This window comes from Vulpes vulpes, chromosome 15 (assembly GCF_048418805.1).
Source record: "Vulpes vulpes isolate BD-2025 chromosome 15, VulVul3, whole genome shotgun sequence".
Lineage (NCBI taxonomy): Eukaryota > Metazoa > Chordata > Mammalia > Carnivora > Canidae > Vulpes > Vulpes vulpes.
Window position 1 is genome coordinate 79,903,551 of NC_132794.1, and position 19,625 is coordinate 79,923,175.

The window sequence follows — 19,625 nt, forward strand, 5'->3', positions numbered from 1 at the left end:
TGTGCAGATATTCCTGGGGGCTCCAGGTCAGATTCAACTGCTGTGGTATTAGTGTCCTCAGAGTGTCCCCGTGGGCCCTGACTATGACCAGCTGAGCACCCTCTCTTCCAGCTTGTCTCAAACCACCCACGAATAAGACAAGCCTGCCTTCCACGATGGCATCAGGCCTGAATAAGCATTTGCTTCTGGAAGCAGGAAAACATGGAGAAGGGGAATGAACTAAGGGAGGTGGGCTTCTCAGTGACCTCAGAATCATCCTATAAATACCTCCGATTTGCCTGGGTCTAGAGTGAGGCAAGACATGGCCTAGAGGGTGGTCAGGCCCCCAGATGCAGCTGCAGTAATATAGCCCTATAGCTACAGGGCACAGGACTATGTGCCACAGGGGCCCTAGAGTGGGGCCTCACTGTCAGGCAGCAGGATTTCAAAATCGAGTTTCAGTTCCTTAGCTCCTCAGGCTCCAGGGGGAAAAAGTGATCTGCCAGACTCCCTCTTTGGCTAGTTCCTCAAACACTTCCATGCAGAGCTGGCTTCAGCCCAAGAAAAGTACCTGGGTTTCCCTTGCAACACTGCTTCTGTGCGTCCATGGCACAACTGTGTCTGGCTTTACACAGGCTCATTGTGGGAAGGGCTGTGTTTACCCAGAAGTAACAGCAGATGTTATTTTTTTCTCTCTGTAGCCAGCTTCTCTCCCACTCCTCCTCACTTCCTGCTCTGACTTCGAGCCTCTCGGAGCTGCCCCTATTTCTCCTAACAGGCTTGCCACTTTGTCCTCCTTTTGGGTCTCTACGGTTGCTGTTTTCTGGACAGAAAACAGCCTCCTCCTTGTCCTATACTCTGATGCTAGCTCCGCCAGGAAACCCTTGCCAGAGCAGCTATCTCCTCCAGTATCAGGAGAGGCTCCTTCCAGTCCAGCACCTGCTCTGGGCTCCTGGCTGTGCTGGGTCTGCAGGACCTGACCTGGGTATGAGGGAGCTGATAGGAGGGTCGGAGAGTAGGGAGGCGGGCGGTGTGAGGGTGAAGCTGCAGGCCTCCACACGAGGAACAGTACTTTTCCGGCTCACCTCTTGTTTCCAGTCCCAACCCTGAGCCTTATACACAGCAGGAGGTCCATAGATGACTGTTAAGTTATTGGATGAATTTGAGAAGCCTCATGGGATCCTCCAAAGTCAATTTTCCCACACTTGTGCCTATCTAGCTGGAATAAAACATGTAAAAGTCTCCGGGGGTCAGGGAAGTGACTAAGCTGAGGCACTGGTCAGTGGAGTCCCTGGGGAACTGGGGGACATATTCCTTCTCTGGACGGTCAGCTTTTCTGCTGTTTCATGAACAGTCATAAATCTGGATTTGTATGGGCTCTATTTCACTATTTAAAGTCGGACACTGTGGCCGAGACATTGATTGTCCCTGGAACCCCGTGTTCCCCCACTCACATCACTTAGCTCCCTGTCGGGCCACATGACTAATATGTCACATATTACACACAAGAAGTGTTGGGTGTCACTCTCAGGTTGGTGTATTTGAGCAGCGTGTAACCTTGTTCTCTGCCATGGTGATCCAGAAAGGCACATGTCCCAATTGCTGCAGCTTCCAGATAGTCAGCCTAGGTTCCTCTGTGGACTAGAGTCCTCTGCCGACCTACTGTGGATATCGACTGGGAAAGACAAATAAACCCATGCTGGGAAAAGCTGCTGGTGTCTCAGGGACTTGTTACTGCAGCATAGCCTGGACTATCCTAATGCAGTAAATTATTTAATTAAAAAATTTATGGTTAAAAATAAAATGTAGCCAGACAAAACATACTTGCAAGACAGATAGCCTTGTTGGGGTCCAGTGTGTGACTTCTGACTCACCACAGGACTCAATTTACAATACTTTGATTCTCCCATAGCATGTGGGGAACATGCCGATTTTGCTCTATTTAGTAGGAATACTTCAAAGTGGAACCTCTATAAGTCTCTCAGTGATTAGTTATTAATATGCTTCCTAAAGAGCTCTGGGCCACAGGCTGCTAAACAGACCCTCATGGCTTCAGTTGACTGTCTTTTCCTCTCTGTGCCTTCATTTTCCCATCTGTACAATGGGAATATTGATCTCCAATTTTCTCAACTGTAGAACTCTTTGTTCAAATTGAATATCTGTGCAAATCAGATTAGAAGGGGCTGCTTGGGTTGACAGTGAGATAGGTGGTGGGGAGCCCCATCCAAGGCTTTGCCTAGGACTCTGGATAATATTACTTGCAAAGCACAGTACTAAGTAACACATGAGTAACACATGAGACCTTCCCTGCACTGACCTTCCAGAATCTGCTTTTTAGAAGGACATGAACAACATGCTGAGTGGCTCCAGCTGGAGTTAAATGGCATCAGCTGGGAGAAGGGGTCAGGAGGAAAACAACAATCTGGAATCATATATGGTCAAGTGAAAGGAGAAAAGGGAAGGTGGCCCAGAGGGTAAATAGTTTAGCGTGGCAGGGACAGATAATGGGGCATACCACCCTGCGGAGGGCAGGAGGTGAGTAAGCAAGGCTGCAGGAAGGCAATGAAGAAGCTGTTTCACAAAAGGGGGTCTCTTCCAACTTGCTGGACTGGGTTTGAGCCCGATGCGGTAGGAAGCTGGGCCCCCTGGAAAAATAGCCTCTTCTTTGAGAGAAGCACATATTCCTATGTTTCTTGATGTTCATCATCTGCCTCTCTGATTCTCCCATGTACATCCATCCTTCCACACCAGGTAGACAACATCTCTACCTCTCTGAGTTCCAGAGCTCACCTGGGGGTCACTCACAGAATTCTACTCCAAGTATGAACATTGTGTATTCGTGCATCCTTTACCAGACTGAACTCTGAGATGATTTTCATTCATCTTGATAATCCTTATGTCTTTAGAGTTCTAAAGTGAGGTACATGTGCACCTCCGGGGCTCCCTAGAGATAACTGCTGAATGAGAGAAAGAGAGAGACAGACACAGAGACAGAGAGAACAAGAGCGAGACACCCCCCTGCCCCCAGGAAGAAAGCAAACATAGATTCCTCTCTGTTCACACCATGTTCCTGAAACTGCTCCTTCAACCTTCACTCTCCTTGGATCCTGGACAGGGCCTTGGAGAATCTCTAACGGAGTGATGTTCAACCTTTAATAAAAATCATAATCTTGTTTTTAAAGACAGAAGCCCAATGCACAGATTAAAACAAGGCTACTTTGGTTGAAGCGGGATTCGGGGAGAGGACAGGCTGAAGCCGGACAGCTACTCAGGCGCAGCTGAACAACCAGAGGGACAGATGCAGCTGAGCAGGCCAAGCTCTTTGGCTCTGGGAGGCCAGCCCTCCGTCCTGGCTTGCTCCCCTCCCTCCAGGCCCCAGCACACACAGCTCAGGCCTCCACTTTTTCTCCCAGGGCTGCAGGAGGCTCTGTTCCTGACCAGAGCACTGAGACTGCAGCCAGGGCTCCTTGTCTACAGAGAAGGAGCCCCAGGGCGATGTGCCAGCCATGGTTACCTGTCCCCAATGAACAGGCAGTGAACTGTTTTTGCTTTCCACATCAGTGGCTGCTCTACCACCTATGCAGAGGGGCTGCTGAGGACAGCTGGCACTGTAGCCTGCCCCTGCTATTGTTCCTGGCCTTTGATTTGGGACAAAGGACAGGGAAGCCTTTAACTGCTAGGCTTGGCCCATCTTTTCCTTGTTCGTGGTCATGGAGCCCGTGATCACAAAAGAAAGCAGCTTTGTGGCTCTTCAGTCACCACTCCAGCCCAATTCCTGCTGGCCCCAGGGGGAAAGGATAAAAAGGCTAGGGAAGTGGGATTTTCAAGAAGCCAAACTGAGCGGATCTGAGAGCCTTTTCTTTTGAGAAGCTGTGGTGCCTACTTTTTCCTCTTAAAATGTCTTTTTTCATAAAATGATGACAAAAATAGGTGGTCATTTTCCTAACTTGGCAAAATTGGCAAATGCATCAATATCCACATTAAAATGTTCTGGGGATGTCTGCGAGATTTGAGGGCTTGGTAACCTCTGTTCTAATACTTTAGGATTCCTATCTTCTTCCTTAGGCATGATTAAAATCAAACGTGTAAATAAAGTGATGAGAGAAGCAAATGAAAGGAGGACAGAGGTGTGGGGCGCAGCTGGGAGCATCGAGCCCAGGCTGCAATCAGACTGAAAGGAGGCAGGAGGCTCAGAGAGAGGCAGCAGGTGCAGGGAGGGACACTGCCTTGCATTCCTGAGAAGACTAAGTTCCCTGTTCAGCAGCCCAGGACCGCGATCTCCAAAGGGCAGCTGGGCAGGGAGGGGGGAGGCATTGAAAACAAGGAGCATTACAAGCAACGCCCCATCCCACCCCCACCCACCCCCCTCCCAAGCACCTGTCAGCCAGCAAATGGCAGGAGCCGGGCCAGGGAAGGACCTGCTGTGCCTGCTGCTGCTACCAGCTGCCTCTGAGAGGAGGCCTGACTGGAACAGGCTGACACTTAGAAACACATTTTTGCTGAGAAAGCTAGTTGTGGGGATGTGGATGGCTGGCAGGGACTCAACAGCTGTTCCCTCTGCCCCTCCACACTGCTGACCCTGCCCCCCCTCCAGTTCCAAGAGCCACCACCATCTGCCCTCTGGGTCAGCCACACCCCTTCCTGCCCGACTAGGAAGGAGAACCCGGAGGACACTGCACAGTCCAGATGGAGGTGATGGTGGCAGAGGGAAAGCAGGAGAGGTGGCCACACCGCTGCTAGCCACCTTCACTCACTGCCTTCTGGGCTGGCTCATGGACCCTAGCTCACCTTGACTGCATACTCCCCACCTCCGTGGTCCTGGGGTCCTATCCACAGGGCCTCCCCAACACTGTTGCCTGTCCTCAGAAGAGCTTGGCCATCTGCATTGGAGCAGGCTGGCTTTCCTGGCATCTTCTTCTCAGCCTGAGCTCGAAGGCAGCACCTCACCCAGGCCCCTGTGGGAGGATTTCTGGTTTTTGCTCTTGCTTTCAAGGCATGGCAACCTGAGGCCAGAAAGACATTTCCTGTCCTTCTGCTCCCTCTCTCAGATACCCCTTGGGCCGGGGGGCCCTCTTGCCCAAACCAGGCTCACCTCTCATCTGTGGAAGAGGGGGATCTGTGCAAAGGGGAATCCTCTCAGCCATGCTTTTTGGGCCCAACAGGTGCTCAGACTGACCAATATCCTGAGGTAGGGGTGGTCTGGGGACAAGCCCTCCTGGTGCTCCATGCCAGATGCTGCAGAGCTGTGCCAGGTGCTCTCTGTGGCTGCCCCCACTTCTGCTGTCCACTGTACCAGGCCTGTATGCCAAGTGCTTGACTTGCTGGTAGTGGTTTTCTGTGAGACGTAGTGTGGCTCTAAATCTTTTTGGCCACAGAGCCCTTTGGAATCTCTTTAAAGTGTAACACACACTCCCCAGGAAAATTTACATATGTGCATGAATGTGCAAGTATGTACATATCAAATCTGCACACCACTGCAGGGGCCTCAAGAAGCTCCTGTGCACATATCCCTGGATCCTCAGATCCCAGGTTAAGAATTTCTGCTGGAACGTATCACAGTGAGATGGAGGAGGCAAAAGGGCATCCCAGAGAGAAGTCTGGGTGTGGATTTTGTTGCAGCATCCACCTGGTGTGTGACTTCAGCATGTTGTGCCATCCCTTGGGCCTCAATTTAGCAGGGATTGTACTGGCTGCTGGCCCAGAGTGTCTTTAGGGCTCTCCTTGGCTCTGTAGCTATGAGGCTGCACGACCTCCCTGCTCCCACCTCCCAAAGACAGGCAGGGCAAGGGGAAAGGGTTCCAAATCTCTGCCTCAGTAGTGCCTCCTGGGGAAGAAGGTCAGACAGCCAGAAAAGAAAACGGAGCAAACTGCAAGTTCCCCTTTCACAAAAGCAGCAGCCACTTCCTATCTGATCTTAATTTACTTTAAAACAGTTCCAAAATATTTCCTTCAAAGTTCTCTGTGACCAGATGACAACCCAGCTTCTCCAAGGCTCCGGACTTACAGCTCTGCTCCCTGATTCTTCAGCTGTGTGACCTTAAGCAAAGTCCCTTTCTCTCTCTGAACCTCAGATTCCTCATTTGGTAAATTGCTGGCTGCTGTAACATGGGTCTCATATGGAGTTCACCCACAATAAACTGAAGCTCCTGGTATGCCTAAGTGACTCAGTGGCTGAGCATCTGTCTCTGGCTCGGGTCATGATCCTGGGGTCCTAGGGTCGAGTCCCGCATCGGGCTCCCTGCAAGGAGCCTCCTTCTCCCTCTATGTCTCTTGCCTCTCTCTGTGTGTCTCTTGGGAATAAATAATAACATCTTAAAAAAATAAATCAAAGCTCCCATGATAGGTCACAAGGTGGGGAGGTCAGAAGGGATAGCGGGATATGGGGATGAGACTCACAGAAAAGGGCCATCTTCCCAGCTGGAGTGACCATGAGCAAGGACATATGGCTGAGTTTACTCTCAAAGCCAGGGCCCAGGTCCCCAGGGGCCTAGGCCAGAGTGCCTTCTGGCTGACCTCCTGGTCAGAGTCTTCCCGTGAGGCTTTGCATTTACAGGATCTGCACTGTGACAGGCTGAGTTCTGCTCACGTTGTTTGTCACTGTCCAGCTGACCCAGACCGAGGGGGACCCTGGACTTTCACTGTTTCTTACCTTCAGGCTACCCACTAGAGTCTCAGGGTGGAAACAGGGCCTTCCTTCCCATTTTCACAGGGGCTCTCTAACAGGTGGCCTCAACCTCACTTTCACTGTCAAGTCTGGAACCACCCACACCACACACAGAGAGAATTATGACAAGAACTACTGGAAATACACTTCACCACTGACAACGTGCTGAAACACATGCCATTACAACTTCCAGCCAGAATTTTTTTTAACCTAAATTTCATGTGTTCCATTTTAATGTGTTCTCCTCCTCCTTCCTCTCCTCTCCCTTCCCCAGTCTCTTCCTCCCTGCTTCCTTCCTCCAGCACTTCTGACCCTGGTGGCAGCTGCTCAGGAATTATACAGGGGAGCAGGTGGAAGGCAGACCTGCATTCACCTGTTAGTTCTACCAATTCATTGCAGTTTTTTGTTTGTTTACTTGTTTTTGTTTTTTCATCACAGCTACTGGCAACAAAGCTTGATTGTACCCTTAGCAAACTACAGAGAAGCTAGCAAGGGTTTCTCCTGCCAGTGCAAGCATGTGGCTTTGAAGTCTAACCTGCTTGGGTTCAAATTCCAGATTCTCAGCCCCATTTACTGCAACTTTATTTAATTTGCTTATGAAGCAAGGTTACTAAAGATCTCCTTACAGTGTTTTAAGAAAACAGCAGCTAGCACTGGCCTTGCACTGAGGGCGGTGGGAGGGAGGGGCTGGGAGGGAGGAGGCCCTCCCTCCCCCAGGCCTGTGTCAGACTGTAAAAACACTGTAGCATCTCTCCAGAATCAGTCAGGAGCGTGTGGTGGGGGAGAGCAGGATGGCTGGCAGGGTGAGCTCTGAAGTCAAGGGGTGAAATGAATGAGACCTGGCACCAGAAAGTCTAAGTTCAAATCCTGACTCCCTCACTGACTCATCTGGCTGAAACAGGGCAACTCTATAACTCTGTAAGCCTGTTTTCTCGTCTGAAAATGGGGATAATGAAAGTATTAGGGCTGTGAGAGGTGGGTGCCATCTTGTGCTAAGGCCCTTTGCACAGGTGGGAGAACCAGGCAAATCTTCTATCAATAGCCGGTGAGGCAAGCCCCTCCTTCTGCTATTATCTCGGCGGGCGCCGGTTTTCCTTCTGTGAAATCTGAGAGTTGTGCCGGAGCCTCTTGGAGCCTCTCCCGCCTCAACTAAGATCAATGCTCCTAGGATACTGCCTAAGGGACGAGGTGAGCCAAGGTGTAGCCTGCGGCCCCTCTCACCTACGGCGCCCGGGTTTGAGTCCCCGTAGTGCCTTTTCCCTGGAGAAGGTGCCTGGCGCAGCGCCCACTCTCAGGAATGGGCCTGAGGCCGGGGCTGCGCCAGGCGGGCAGGGGGGCAGGGAAGGGGCCCCGGTGCCCAGGCTCCAGAGCCCACGGCTGCGGGCGGGCTCGGGGGCAGTGCTCCGCGGCCCCCCACTCCGGCCTGTGCATCACTCACCCTCGGCCCATCGCGCAGTCCGGAAGCCGCTGCCCGCGCCGCGCCCTCCCCGCGCGGCACCCGAGCCCGGTCTGCAGCGCCTGCAGCCCCGAGTCCCAGGGGCCGGGCGCGTGGGGCCCGCCCCGCCCCGCCCCGCCCTTCGCCCGGCGCTGGCCGATGGCCCGCCCCATCTGCCCCGCCCCGCCCCGTCTGCCCCGCCCCGCCCCGCCCCGTCTGCCCCGCCCCGCCCCGTCTGCCCCGCCCCATCTGCCCCGCCCCGCCCCATCTGCCCCGGAGGGTGGGCCTGGCGGTGCCCTGGGGCGGCGGGAACGGCGCGGAGGCCGCGCGAGGGGTGACCCCGCACCGCGACGAGGGCGCAGGGACGCTCGCAGGGGACGCTCCGCGGGGAGGCCCGGGTGTGGGCGGTCTCCGGGGCCTCCGCGGGACCAAGACCCTCGGGCTTCCAGCAAAGGCTCGTGCGTGGCGCCAGACTCGCCGGTGCGAGCGGGGGACGACGTTACCAGTGACAGCCAGAGCTTTGTCGTCTTTCCTTTCCTCGACCCCGTTTAGGAGCTCGGGTCCGCTGGTAAAGAGAACATCAGCGTCTCTTCCCCGCCCCGCCCGCTGAAGGAGGACCTCCCTGCGCCCGGAGGAGACGACGGACCCGCAGGCCTCAGGACCGTGCAGCATTTCTGGGCCACGGGGCTGACGGGGCTGGGTGGGGTGGGGGCGGGGCTGAGGGAGACCTTCGCGGTTAGTGTTACGTCACCATCCCTAGTCCTGACCTCCAGACCTCTTCTCCTCTACTCTCAACACAGATCGTTTTAGTGTCATTTGATCTGTGATTCTTGATCTTTGTAGAAGCAGATGGGCATTTTAGAACTTGAGACATACCTTTTAGAAAATGGCAAGTAAAATCAGCCTGGGATTTGAGTTCATGGGTCTCCGGAGCCCTCTTGAGAGGAGAGGGGCTGTGCTAATCGTTGCTGTCGAGGCTGCAGGATTTGGGGTCAAGAGATTGGGCTCTGCTATCTATTTCCTGCATGACCTTGCCATGGTACAATTGCTCTGGGCCTCAGTTTCCCCACCTGCAAAAATGAGGACGCTAAAGATGACCAGAGATTCTTCAACTTTGCATGAATCTGTGGAGAATGCCCCATCCTTGGCCAGCTCCGGGCTTCCTTGGGATCAGGGACCCCCACTTCTGCACAACCCAAAGGTCTGGTCATCAAAGCAGAAGCCAATAACTGGTTCTTCTTTGAGTTTTTAAAAAACAATGGGCAAAATTCAACATAGCCCTTAACCTCTGCGTATTCAGCCTATGCTCAATAGGATAAATAAGCATAGCTCCAGGGTAACATACTAGTTCCCTGGGGCTTTCCAGCACTTGGGAATGAGTCATTCTCTCTGATCTAGTTGATGGTGATGGAATGACCAGGACTGGGGCTAGCCTGGAGTGATGATTGCGTTTGAGGAAGCAACCTGATGTGCCTTGCACTCCTACTGTGTGTCATGCACTGTGCTAGTGCAACATGTCAGAGACCCCACAGGATCCCCTCCACAACCCCAGGGAATGGGTGTTTTCATGCATGGAACATGAGTGTCCATCATCAGGGTCCTCAGAAGGAGGATCACCTTTTCCTTCAGTATTCAATGAGACTGTATTTGGTCTCCAGTTCACTTACAGTGGGTGTTGTGGATATTGTTTGTTTCCAATCCATTATCCATTTTCTTTTTTGGAAAAAAGAGAGGAAAGAAGGAACAGAAAAGGAAAAAAGCTGGGGTGCCTGGGTGGCTCAGTCAGTTAAGCACCTGCCTTAGGCTCGGGTCATGATCTCGGGATCCTGGGATAGCGCCCTGAGTTGGGCTCCCTGCTAAGCGGGGAGTCTGCTTCTCCATCTCCCTCTGATCCTCTCCCCTGCTCAGTCTCATTCTCTCTCAAATAAATAAATAAAATCTTTAGAAAAAAATAAAGGGAAAAAAGTTGAGAAAGAGAGAGAGCCAGTAACTTGTTTGGAGTAGCACCATGCCAGCCCCTAGTGATGGATCATGACCAGCTGCATTTTTTTCATACGGCACTTGGAACAACCCAAAAGTGGGTCATGAAATTAATTTAGTAGATGATGCAACTTGTATTTTTAAAAATGGAAGAGAAAATATCAGTTTACAGCACACAAAGTAAATATAAGTTATGTCTTATGAAATTTTTGTTTGCATTATTTATATTTCAGTTACGTGCATTAGGCTGACATGAAATGTGTTTGTCACTGTGGGCTATGGTCAAAAAGTTTGAAAGCCGCCATCACAGTCAATCTTGATAATCCTTTTCATGGCTTTCCCAGTTTCCTTTGAAGCTAGAAGGACCAGATGACCCACTTTGGAGTGAAGAGACAGGGAAAAGTGTGCTGGGGGTGGGGATGAAGTCAACTTTTGCTTTCCTGGTGGAAGGAACAGAATACCCCTTTCACTTGTCTTATTCTCTCTAATGTGGCTACCATGTGTAATTTATGGAGCACTGGCAGCTATGTTGAGATCATGATAAAATATGTCCATATGCTAAGGCTGGTGGACCATAAAGATAAAAAGAGTCTGGGTCTTATTTACATCATGAGGCTCCTGTACCATGCCTGTACTGCCTACTCTAGACTTGTCATGTAAAAAAAAAACAAAACAAAACCCTATTTATTTAAGTCAGAGATTCATATTTTCTATAAAGGGACAGAGAGTAAATATTTTGGCCTAGTGGGCTAAATGGTCTGTGTTGCAACTACTTAGCCCTGCTGTTGTATTTTGAAAGCATCCATAGACCACATATAAACCAAAGGGCGTGGCTGTGGCTCCAATAAAACTATGTACAAAAACAGGTGGCAGGTTACATGTGACCCTGGGCTATAGTTCGATAACTTTTTTCCTAGACAGTCTTACCACCTTTATTGCCTCTCTGATCTCATCTCCTCTTACTTCCCCTCCTTCTCTCTGCTCTAGTGATACTCTTTTTCCTGCATAGGCCTGCTTGCACCACAGGGCCTTTGCACTTATTGTTGCCTCAGCTGGAAAGGCTCTTCCCCCACATGTCCTCAGGACTCATTCCTTCGTCTTCTTCACATCTTTATTCACAACTCACCTTCTCTTTGAAGTATTTACTGGTCTCCTAACTAAAATGCTCCTCACTGGTTCACACATACTACTCTCTGGCAAGCTATATGTTTTACTTCTTTAGCATGAGCTACTTGAGGGAGGAAGACTGTTTCTGTTCCCTTAGAGATTGACTCTGTCTGGAATGTGGTAGTGTTTGAGCAATATCTGGTATGCGATTTTTTTTTTCCCTTTCAGCCAGATTCAGGTAAGAAAACAAACTCAGGGAGGCTCAATATGGACCTGATGAGTCAAGTAGTAGAATCTGGGTTTGTACTCTCGTGGCCCTGGGAAGTCATGTTTGTGCCACCAAGGAATGGGGGTAAAACCACATCTACCTCTATTGAAAGATTGGGCTCCTGCAGAGCTGAGGCCATCCAGAAGTTTCTGCAAGACTTCTTGCCCTAGCGCACCGCACCAGTAAAGGGGGCCTCTGGGAGTCCTTTAAGGAGCAGGGCACAATCCTGCTCATCTTGGGCAGTTTCACTTTTTATAGCATTCCCACATCAGAAAGTCTTTAGAAAAGTCATTATTTTGTGAACAATACAGACTGACTTGTAAGATCTATGAAAAGCCAAATGGAAACACTCATGATCCAACCTTTTTAGTCAAGAACCACAAGAATGAATTCGTGTTTGATTTGCAAGGGGCTAAACTTAAAGGAGCCTGAGTCTGATAAAACACAAGTGACTTCTTGCATCAGATAAGGCTGTCACTGGGGCAGGGTGCTGGGCTCAGCTTTTGCTTGAGGCTTCTTGGCACCAGTGCACTGTTCCAAGAAGGCTGAGAAATTACCCTCTTTCCTCTGGTGCTTTGAGAGGCAAGTTGTGAAAATGCCTGGGTATAATCACATGTTGTTGAGGTGCAATTTAGATTTTTCTGAGTCTTGAAAAATAGGTTTATATAATTGAACATAAATGTTATTAATAATGAGAATCATTTTCAAGGCCATTCCCTGAAAACGGTAAAGAAAAGCTTGAATTAAAAATGCTGGGAGACTGGAGGGTATTATGCTGAGTGAAATAAGTCAATCAGAGAAGGACAAACATTATATGGTCTCATTCATTTGGGGAATATAAAAATAGTGAAAGGGCATAAAAGGGAAAGGAGAAAAAATGAGTGGGAAATATCAGAAAGGGAGACAGAATATGAGAGACTCCTAACTCTGGGAAACGAACTAGGGGTGGTGGAAGGGGAGATGGGCGGGGGGTGGGGGTGACTGGGTGACAGACACTGAGGGGGGCATTTGATGCGATGAGCACTGGGTGTTATTCTGTATGTTGGCAAATTGAACACCAATAAAAAAATAAATAAAATAAAATTCCTGGGAGGCGGTGGGCAACTGGGTGGCTTAGTTGGTTAAGCCTCTGCCCTCAGCTGGGGTCATGATCCCAAGGTCCTGGGATTGAGCACAGGGTCAGTCTCCCTTCTCAGTGGGAAGCCTGCTTCTCTCTCTGCTGCCCCCCCTGCTTGTGCTCTCTCACTTTCTCTGTGTCAAATAAATAAAATCTTTAAAATAAAATAAATAAACTTGCTAGTTAACTGCCTGGATGACTTTGCATGATTTTATTCCCTTTGCTGTCTCTGACAGAAGATTCAGAACAAGTGGTTTCTAAAGCAGGTTTTCAAAGTCTTCATGATTTCAAACGTATATTTTTTAGAAAACAATTGGATGATTGCACTGGATTGAGGTCTGTAAGATCCAGTTTAAACCAAGAAGCTTTTCTTTGCCTTTAATAGGCTCTGTTTTATTATTATTATTATTATTTATTATTATTATTATTTTTGGCTCTGTTTTATTAAACCCACCAGCAGGAAGAGACCACTTAGAGAATGCCACTTGCTTTGATGGAATCCTTGGGTGGTGAGGTCATCCCATTGCATGATCTTAACACAAGAAGGATTTGCTATCAATTTTCAGATGATTTCTCAAATAATCTGCCTACCATCTACCCTTCTTTCCTATGTGAAATGGTTTTCATTAACTCCATTTGTTAGCATATAAATAATTACTTCAGGTTAATATATAGAACTCTACAGTCCACACTAGATGCAGGCTAAAAATGAAAATTCTCTAAATGGACATAAATTTGCATAATGTATGCCACATAACCATCTTCTTGTTAAACAGACACATACATACACACACATACATATCCACACGTGCATGCATGTACACATGAACACGCCCTTTCCATATTACATATTTTTTGTTCTTTATGTTTATACTTTGGAAAGTGTTTGTATTCCACATCGCAGAGCTAATAAATGCCTAGGCCCGGTGTTTCCTAGGAGGGAGAGAGCTTGCTTTAAAAGATGAGATAGCTAAAAATTGCTGATGAAACTTCCTTTTGTGGAAAAATATTTGCTTAGCTCAAGCCCTTTCTCTACTTGGTCTTGAGAAAAGGACGTCAGTGTCCCTAAGTCTGCTCCAAAGACATGTGAGGGCAAGGATAGGCAGAAACCTATAGGCAGGAATGATAAAGAGGTCTGGTTTGTAATGAGTCAAAGGTCTTTCCCCTCACCTTCTCTTCCCTAGTTTCCTGACACTGGATACATATAGATACAAAAATGTGTTTGTTCATCCAATAATACAAATCAGAAAGCTAAAGAAGGGACATATATCCACTTCCTTATACTTTCCCTGCCTTCTCAAGTCTCTGCGATCTCACAGTCTATGTCACCTCTCCACCCACCCACCCTTCATACGTCTTGCCACCTTCTACTTGGGCTCTGCTCCTGGAGGATGAAGACAATGTGGGGCTGCCAGAAACTCGATTAGTATGAATGGAGGTCATATGACCATGAGTTGCTAACATATCAGAAATAGGGTGAAAATAACTATGGCAATGCAAGATGTCTGAATAAATTGCATTTTCAATGTAACTATAATTTTAATAATAGAAAATGACTATGTACTTTGATATTTTGATTCATTTCACAAATGGCAAGGCTGTTGGCTGGACATGGCATGAAATAGTCCAAGGGCAGGAAGATTTAGGGAAGGACAGTTTCTCAAAGTTTAACGTTTTAAGAAAGGATTTCCCTCTACAGAGTCTGGTGTTGCTTGGGAGCTAGAATTCCTAAGAACAGCCAGATACTGACTGCGATTCAAAGTGGCAAAATAATAAACGATTATGACCTTCCCTCCAGCCAGATATTAAACAGCCAAAGGAAATGGAGACTTTGCAGATGGAAAAGAAAGAAACCTTGAGAGAGAATGAGCACAGAGCGTTTGCACAAACAAGGGCCATTTGTCCAGTTCCTGGGCTTTGTATTTCAAGGCAGATCACTCTCGGGGCACTCTGAGGAGACTCACTAGCTAGAGAATATGGCTGCTGCTGTGTCCTGGAGGGAGGAACAGCCCCTCTATCTCTTCTTCAAAGCATGCAGTTTCCCAAGGAATGTAAAACATCCTCAGCAGGGAAGTGGCAGGCTGGCCAGACTTGACCCATTAACCTTGTGTTTAAAAGATGTTTCAGCTGGGTTGACCTCACCTCTGAACCTGCCTTCAGAGCCACCTCTGTTTCATTCTTGGTGTGCTAGGGGCTGGCTTTGCTGAGTTTCCTTCCCAACCTTTGTGACTATGAACTCTAGACCTGTCTTTAAGGCAGGATTGTGCCCTATAATAATAAATGTCTTCAAATTTGTGTCCATTTGAGAATCATCTCTGGCTTTTCACTTTGGAAACTCCATCTCAGCATAATAAATAAGATGGTGACCTTACAGTGGGGATAGAATATGAATGATCTGTGTATTAGTCACAGTTCTCCAGAGAAATAGACAGATGATAGATATGAGAGATAAAGAGATAGAGATAGAGAGATGGAGAAATATATATATATATATATATATATATAGAGAGAGAGAGAGAGAGAGAGAGAGAGAGGCTGAGATTTATTTTAGGGAAGTGGCTCATTTGACTATGAGAGTTGATAGGTCCAAAATCTTATGGGCAGGCCAGTAAGCTGGAGACTCAGGTAAGAGTTGATATTGCAGTCTTAAGTCTAAAATGTGCAGACCAGCACACTGGAACCACTAGGCAGGGGTTCTCTGTCACAGTCTTGAAGCAGAATTGCTTCTTCTTTGGAAAATCTCTGACTTTTCTGTAAGGCCTCCAACTGACTGGGTGAGCTTTCATTATGGAGGAAGATTATGTGTTTTATGGTGATTTACTACTGATTTAAATGTTAATCACATCTAAAAAACATTTAGACTGGTATTTGACCATGTAATGGATGACCATGGCTTAGCCAAATGGACACATAAAAATAACCATCACAACCAGTGAGTTTGGGCAACAGCTATACCTCATCTTGTCCTTCTCAGAACAGACTCTGTGACCTAGTATCTGTGGCAGATACTCGGCATTCCAAGACTCTTCAGGATGTAACAGTGCTTTCTTCCCCAGGGGTTTCATGCTTTAACATACCTATATAATCTGTGGCAGGTTTTTGAGGACCTTTTGCTTCTCAATTGGAACATTTTTGGTAAAGGGTCAGATAGTAACTATTTTCATATTTGTAGACGTACCATTTCTCTTGCCACAACTCAAGCCGTAGGTAACCTGAAATGAATGGTGTGGCTGTGTTCCAATAAAACTTCATTTACAAAAGCAGGCAGAGGGTCCCTTGATTTGGCCCCTGGGTAAAGATAGAGTTTGGGGTGATATCACACCATTTCCCCCTGCCAAACCTGCCAAACCCAGAAACTATATTCTGGGTTGGGATGCTTTTAGCTGTGAGGAATGAAAGACTCAAAATCAGTTTTATCATCTCATGGAATAAAAAAAGTCCCAGGAATAGGTAGTTTCAGGGTTAAGTCAAGGTCTCAAAGGCATCTTCAAGGACCAAGGTTCTTTCCACTTCTGTACTCTGTCATCTAGTTTCCCCTGGTACTTGCAGGGTGTTCCCGTGTTTCCTGGGAGACATGACCACATTCAGTGGAAGAAGAGAAAGGGTGTGCTTTAGTGCAGCTCATTTTAGGAGCAAGGAAGTCTTTCCCAGAAGGTACTGGGCCATCTCCCTTGGTTCTCATTAGCCAGAATGAGGCTGTGAGCATGCTGCAGAGGGTGGACGCTCTGTAACTGGCTGGGAGAAACACATGGCTGGCCAAGGGGATGAAGGTAGAATGATTAACCATAAAAATTCAGGCTCTACCAGCAAGCAAGCAATCAATGGTTTCCCTGGGAAGAAGCCCAGCAATGCTTGCTCTAACTGCTAAGTCTCAGAAGAAGCCAGCAATGCCTGCTCTAAATCCTAGGCCTATCATAAGAAGAGAGCTGGAGGTGGGCAAAGTGGCTGCCTTGTGATAGTGAGCAGGGTTTGAAAGAAGAGAAGAAGGAAAACAGTCTGAAGAGAAGTTCAGGAGGGTGGTTTTCTCTGTGAAGTGCAATGTAAGGGGAGGGTGGGAGATGGGGGACAGTGGAGGTTCTGGTTAACTATGAGGTAACCCTGGCTAGAGAAAGGGAGCCACCCAAGCCCAAAGATGGGGACTGAAAATGTCCCAGGAGACATGAAGAGTGCCCAGGGTACCTGCAGCCAGAAAGTTCCCCCTCTCCCTCACCCAGTTGCTAGGAGAGCCTTGGCCAGCAACCTCCTGGCTCAGGGGAGCAAGAGGCTTGGGGAAGCTGTGCTGGCTGGTCTCTATCTGTTAATCTCCTTTACAGCCCCCAGGGCCTGGGGTGCAGCAAGCAGGAGCAGCAGGAGACCTGGGCCCCAAGAAAGAAACTGGATGACTAACCTGAGTGTTTAAGCTGTATTCCTAAGGGGCAAAGTGACATTTACTTAGCTATTCCTTCTTGCATGGTGCTGAGGCTGGGATTTTTGTCCTAGACCGTGAGCAGGCCATGCAGGAGGGCTGGACACAGCTCCCAGGCTCTGCTGGCCCTAGCTCTGCTCTGGCCTATCAGCTACCCAGAGAAATCCAGAAGCATCCTCCCCTCCCCTCTGTGAGCAATCCAAGGCAGATCAGGTTGAGGTGTGTGGGGGGTGGGAGGCAGAAGAGCCCATCTAGCACTCTTCCTTTCCTTTCCTTTCCTTTCCTTTCCTTTCCTTTCCTTTCCTTTCCTTTCCTTTCCTTTCCTTTCCTTTCCTTTCCTTTCCTTTCCTTTCCTTTCCTTCTTTCCTTTCATTCCTTTTTTTTTTCAAGAATATGAAATTGAGTTTTAGTGACACATGACAATGGATAATACATGATTCATTCTTACCTATAGTCATATCTGGTACCATAATTCGATTTAGATATATTGTATAGGATGTACCAACAATCATCTTAATAACCAAATTAGCTCCATGACTTTGCTTGGGTGACACTTTTAACAGTGAACTCGAGGTCACAACACAGTAACCGTCACCAAAGTTCTGAATGTAATGGCTTCTCTGCCCAAGCAGGTTGTAAATAAATTCTCAATAAAACCTGGCATCCCCTGAAGGGATTCTAACTGTCAGAATAGTTTATCAAGACTGTTTCAGAGCAGATTAACTCCAGAAACCCATGCTGTACACAATATCACACACTGAGGGTGCTTAGTGCTCACGAGGAAAACCACACCTGGACATGTGAGAAAGTGTGAAAAACAAGATAAACCCAGCACAACCAAAGCAGGGAGCTGGTTTTCTGCCTTGTTCCACCTGAGCCAGTTCTCCCCATTCTCTGACTTTCTTGATCCCTCCCTGTCCCTTGCCTCCTCTCCTTCAACTCCAGAGAAAAATTAGTTTCAGATGACTTAGTTGGAAGAGATCTTAGCTTAGGGTCATCTGGTTAATACTCTTCTCATTCAGAAGATAAGTGGGGAGAGACCCAGAAGAAGGGATATGATCAAGGCCACAGGCCGTGAGGTCTATGTCCAGTCTCAGACTTTGGTTTCCTGATGTCACTGAGAATTCAGACTCCAGAGTGGAGTGGTTTGCTGACTCTATTGTGTTTTAGCTGTATGGTAGTGTGCGAGATACTAAATTCTTCATGCTGTGGTTTCTAGTCTATAATATATGATCATAACATAAAGGCTGTGAAGGTCAGAGGACATGGAAACCACAAAGCACTGAATGCCTGGCGCACACTTGGGTCTCAGTTCATTGTTGTTGATACTATTCTTTACCTTATACTCTTTCTACTGCACAGAAATCCTCTTTGTTATGTATGGAAAATACATCTTCAGGCTTCAGATTCTGATGGACTTAGCCACGCTTCCCTTGTCTCAGGATGGATGATTATAAGCCTGATAATATTCTAGCTCTACTTTTGAAGCTCACCACAAATCTACCTTCATAGATTGCCTTCTGAATTCACCTCTCATGGCACATTGTTTGCAATTTCCTTGTTATGCTTATATTTGCCTCATGGCAGCCACACTTACGGTCCACCTATGGGATGGGACAGCATGTCTGACTCACTTTGGCCCAGCACTTTGCATGGTGCTTGATTCACTAGTAAGTAGGTGTTTAATGAACATTTGTTGAGTTAAACAGACCTTTGTCTCTAATGACCTATTTCTTAAGTTTCTACTGGTGCTACTGGTTTCAAAGTAAGGAGCTATGTTGCACTCTGGAAAGAGGAACCCAAGACTTCAGGGCTATGAATATCTCAGTGAGTTTTCTGGAAACTGGAAACTGAAGTGATAGTAAGCTGTTGCACCCTCACCCCACTCAGATCCATGTGCAACCTCACACAGAAGCAGCTGTTTGGGGACAAATGAATCATCACAGCCATTGCCCACCCACTTTGCTTGTTATCTTCTCTTTATTTTTTTTTTTTTTGTTATCTTCTCTTTAAAGGAAAATTTGATATGAGGCTTGCAGAGGCTTTCAGTATCCATTAAGTGCTAAACATTCCATTGGAGGGGCTCTTGCATCTGCCCCAGTATATTCCCAGGATACTTCTCCAGTTCTAATGCTCTCCTCTTTCCCAGATCACTGCATAAGAGATTATGCAAATTTCCAGAAACCCACAATGTACACAACATCACACAGCCTATCTTTAGACTCAGAATTGGATTTCCCTTGGGCATGCTCTGACGTCTGGGCAAATGCTCCTTACTAATGTGCACAGCTGGGCATCTCTCCTTTATGGAGCTGGCTTTGGAGATGACCTAATTCCCTCAGGCCCCAAATCTCAGCAGAGCCCCATGGGAATATACTCTTGGTCTCATGGAAGCTTCTTTCTATGAAGCTCTTTTCACCCAGGTCATAATATGAAATTGAAAGTGTAATCTTTCACTTAAATGAAACTTGGCTTCTCCAAATTCCCCTTCTCTTCTGTGCAAAGGTCTTGACTTATCAGTTCTTCCTCAATCTCAGAACAGTGGTAAGATAACCAGCCAGGCAGATCCCATGGGACAATAAGACGGTCCCTCTGTGTCTCCCAAGAGCATTACATTTCCTTCCCTCTCCGGATGGTCAAACAACTGACTCTGTCAGATGGCCCACAGCT

At 47.9% G+C, this 19,625-nt stretch overlaps 1 protein-coding gene across 6 annotated transcripts in view; it reads right to left on the minus strand.

Annotated features, from left to right (window-relative positions):
• RASSF4 (Ras association domain family member 4) overlaps positions 1 to 8,771 on the minus strand; it is a 32,761-nt gene extending 23,990 nt beyond the window's left edge. The window contains exons 1-2 of one of the 6 annotated variants that reach the window (XM_072739396.1): positions 8,082 to 8,193; positions 4,768 to 4,934 (exon numbers count right to left, since the gene is read on the minus strand). Coding sequence is in view for 2 of the 6 variants with exons in the window: in XM_025990043.2 (XP_025845828.1) it covers positions 8,582 to 8,750 (169 nt within the window). In the remaining 4 variants the exon portion in view is untranslated. Of the gene's footprint in view, positions 1 to 4,767; positions 4,935 to 8,081; positions 8,194 to 8,581 lie in introns of those variants that run through there. The other 5 variants (XM_072739397.1, XM_025990043.2, XM_072739393.1 and 2 more) reach the window with 5 other exon arrangements.
• Positions 8,772 to 19,625: the final 10,854 nt, after the last annotated feature.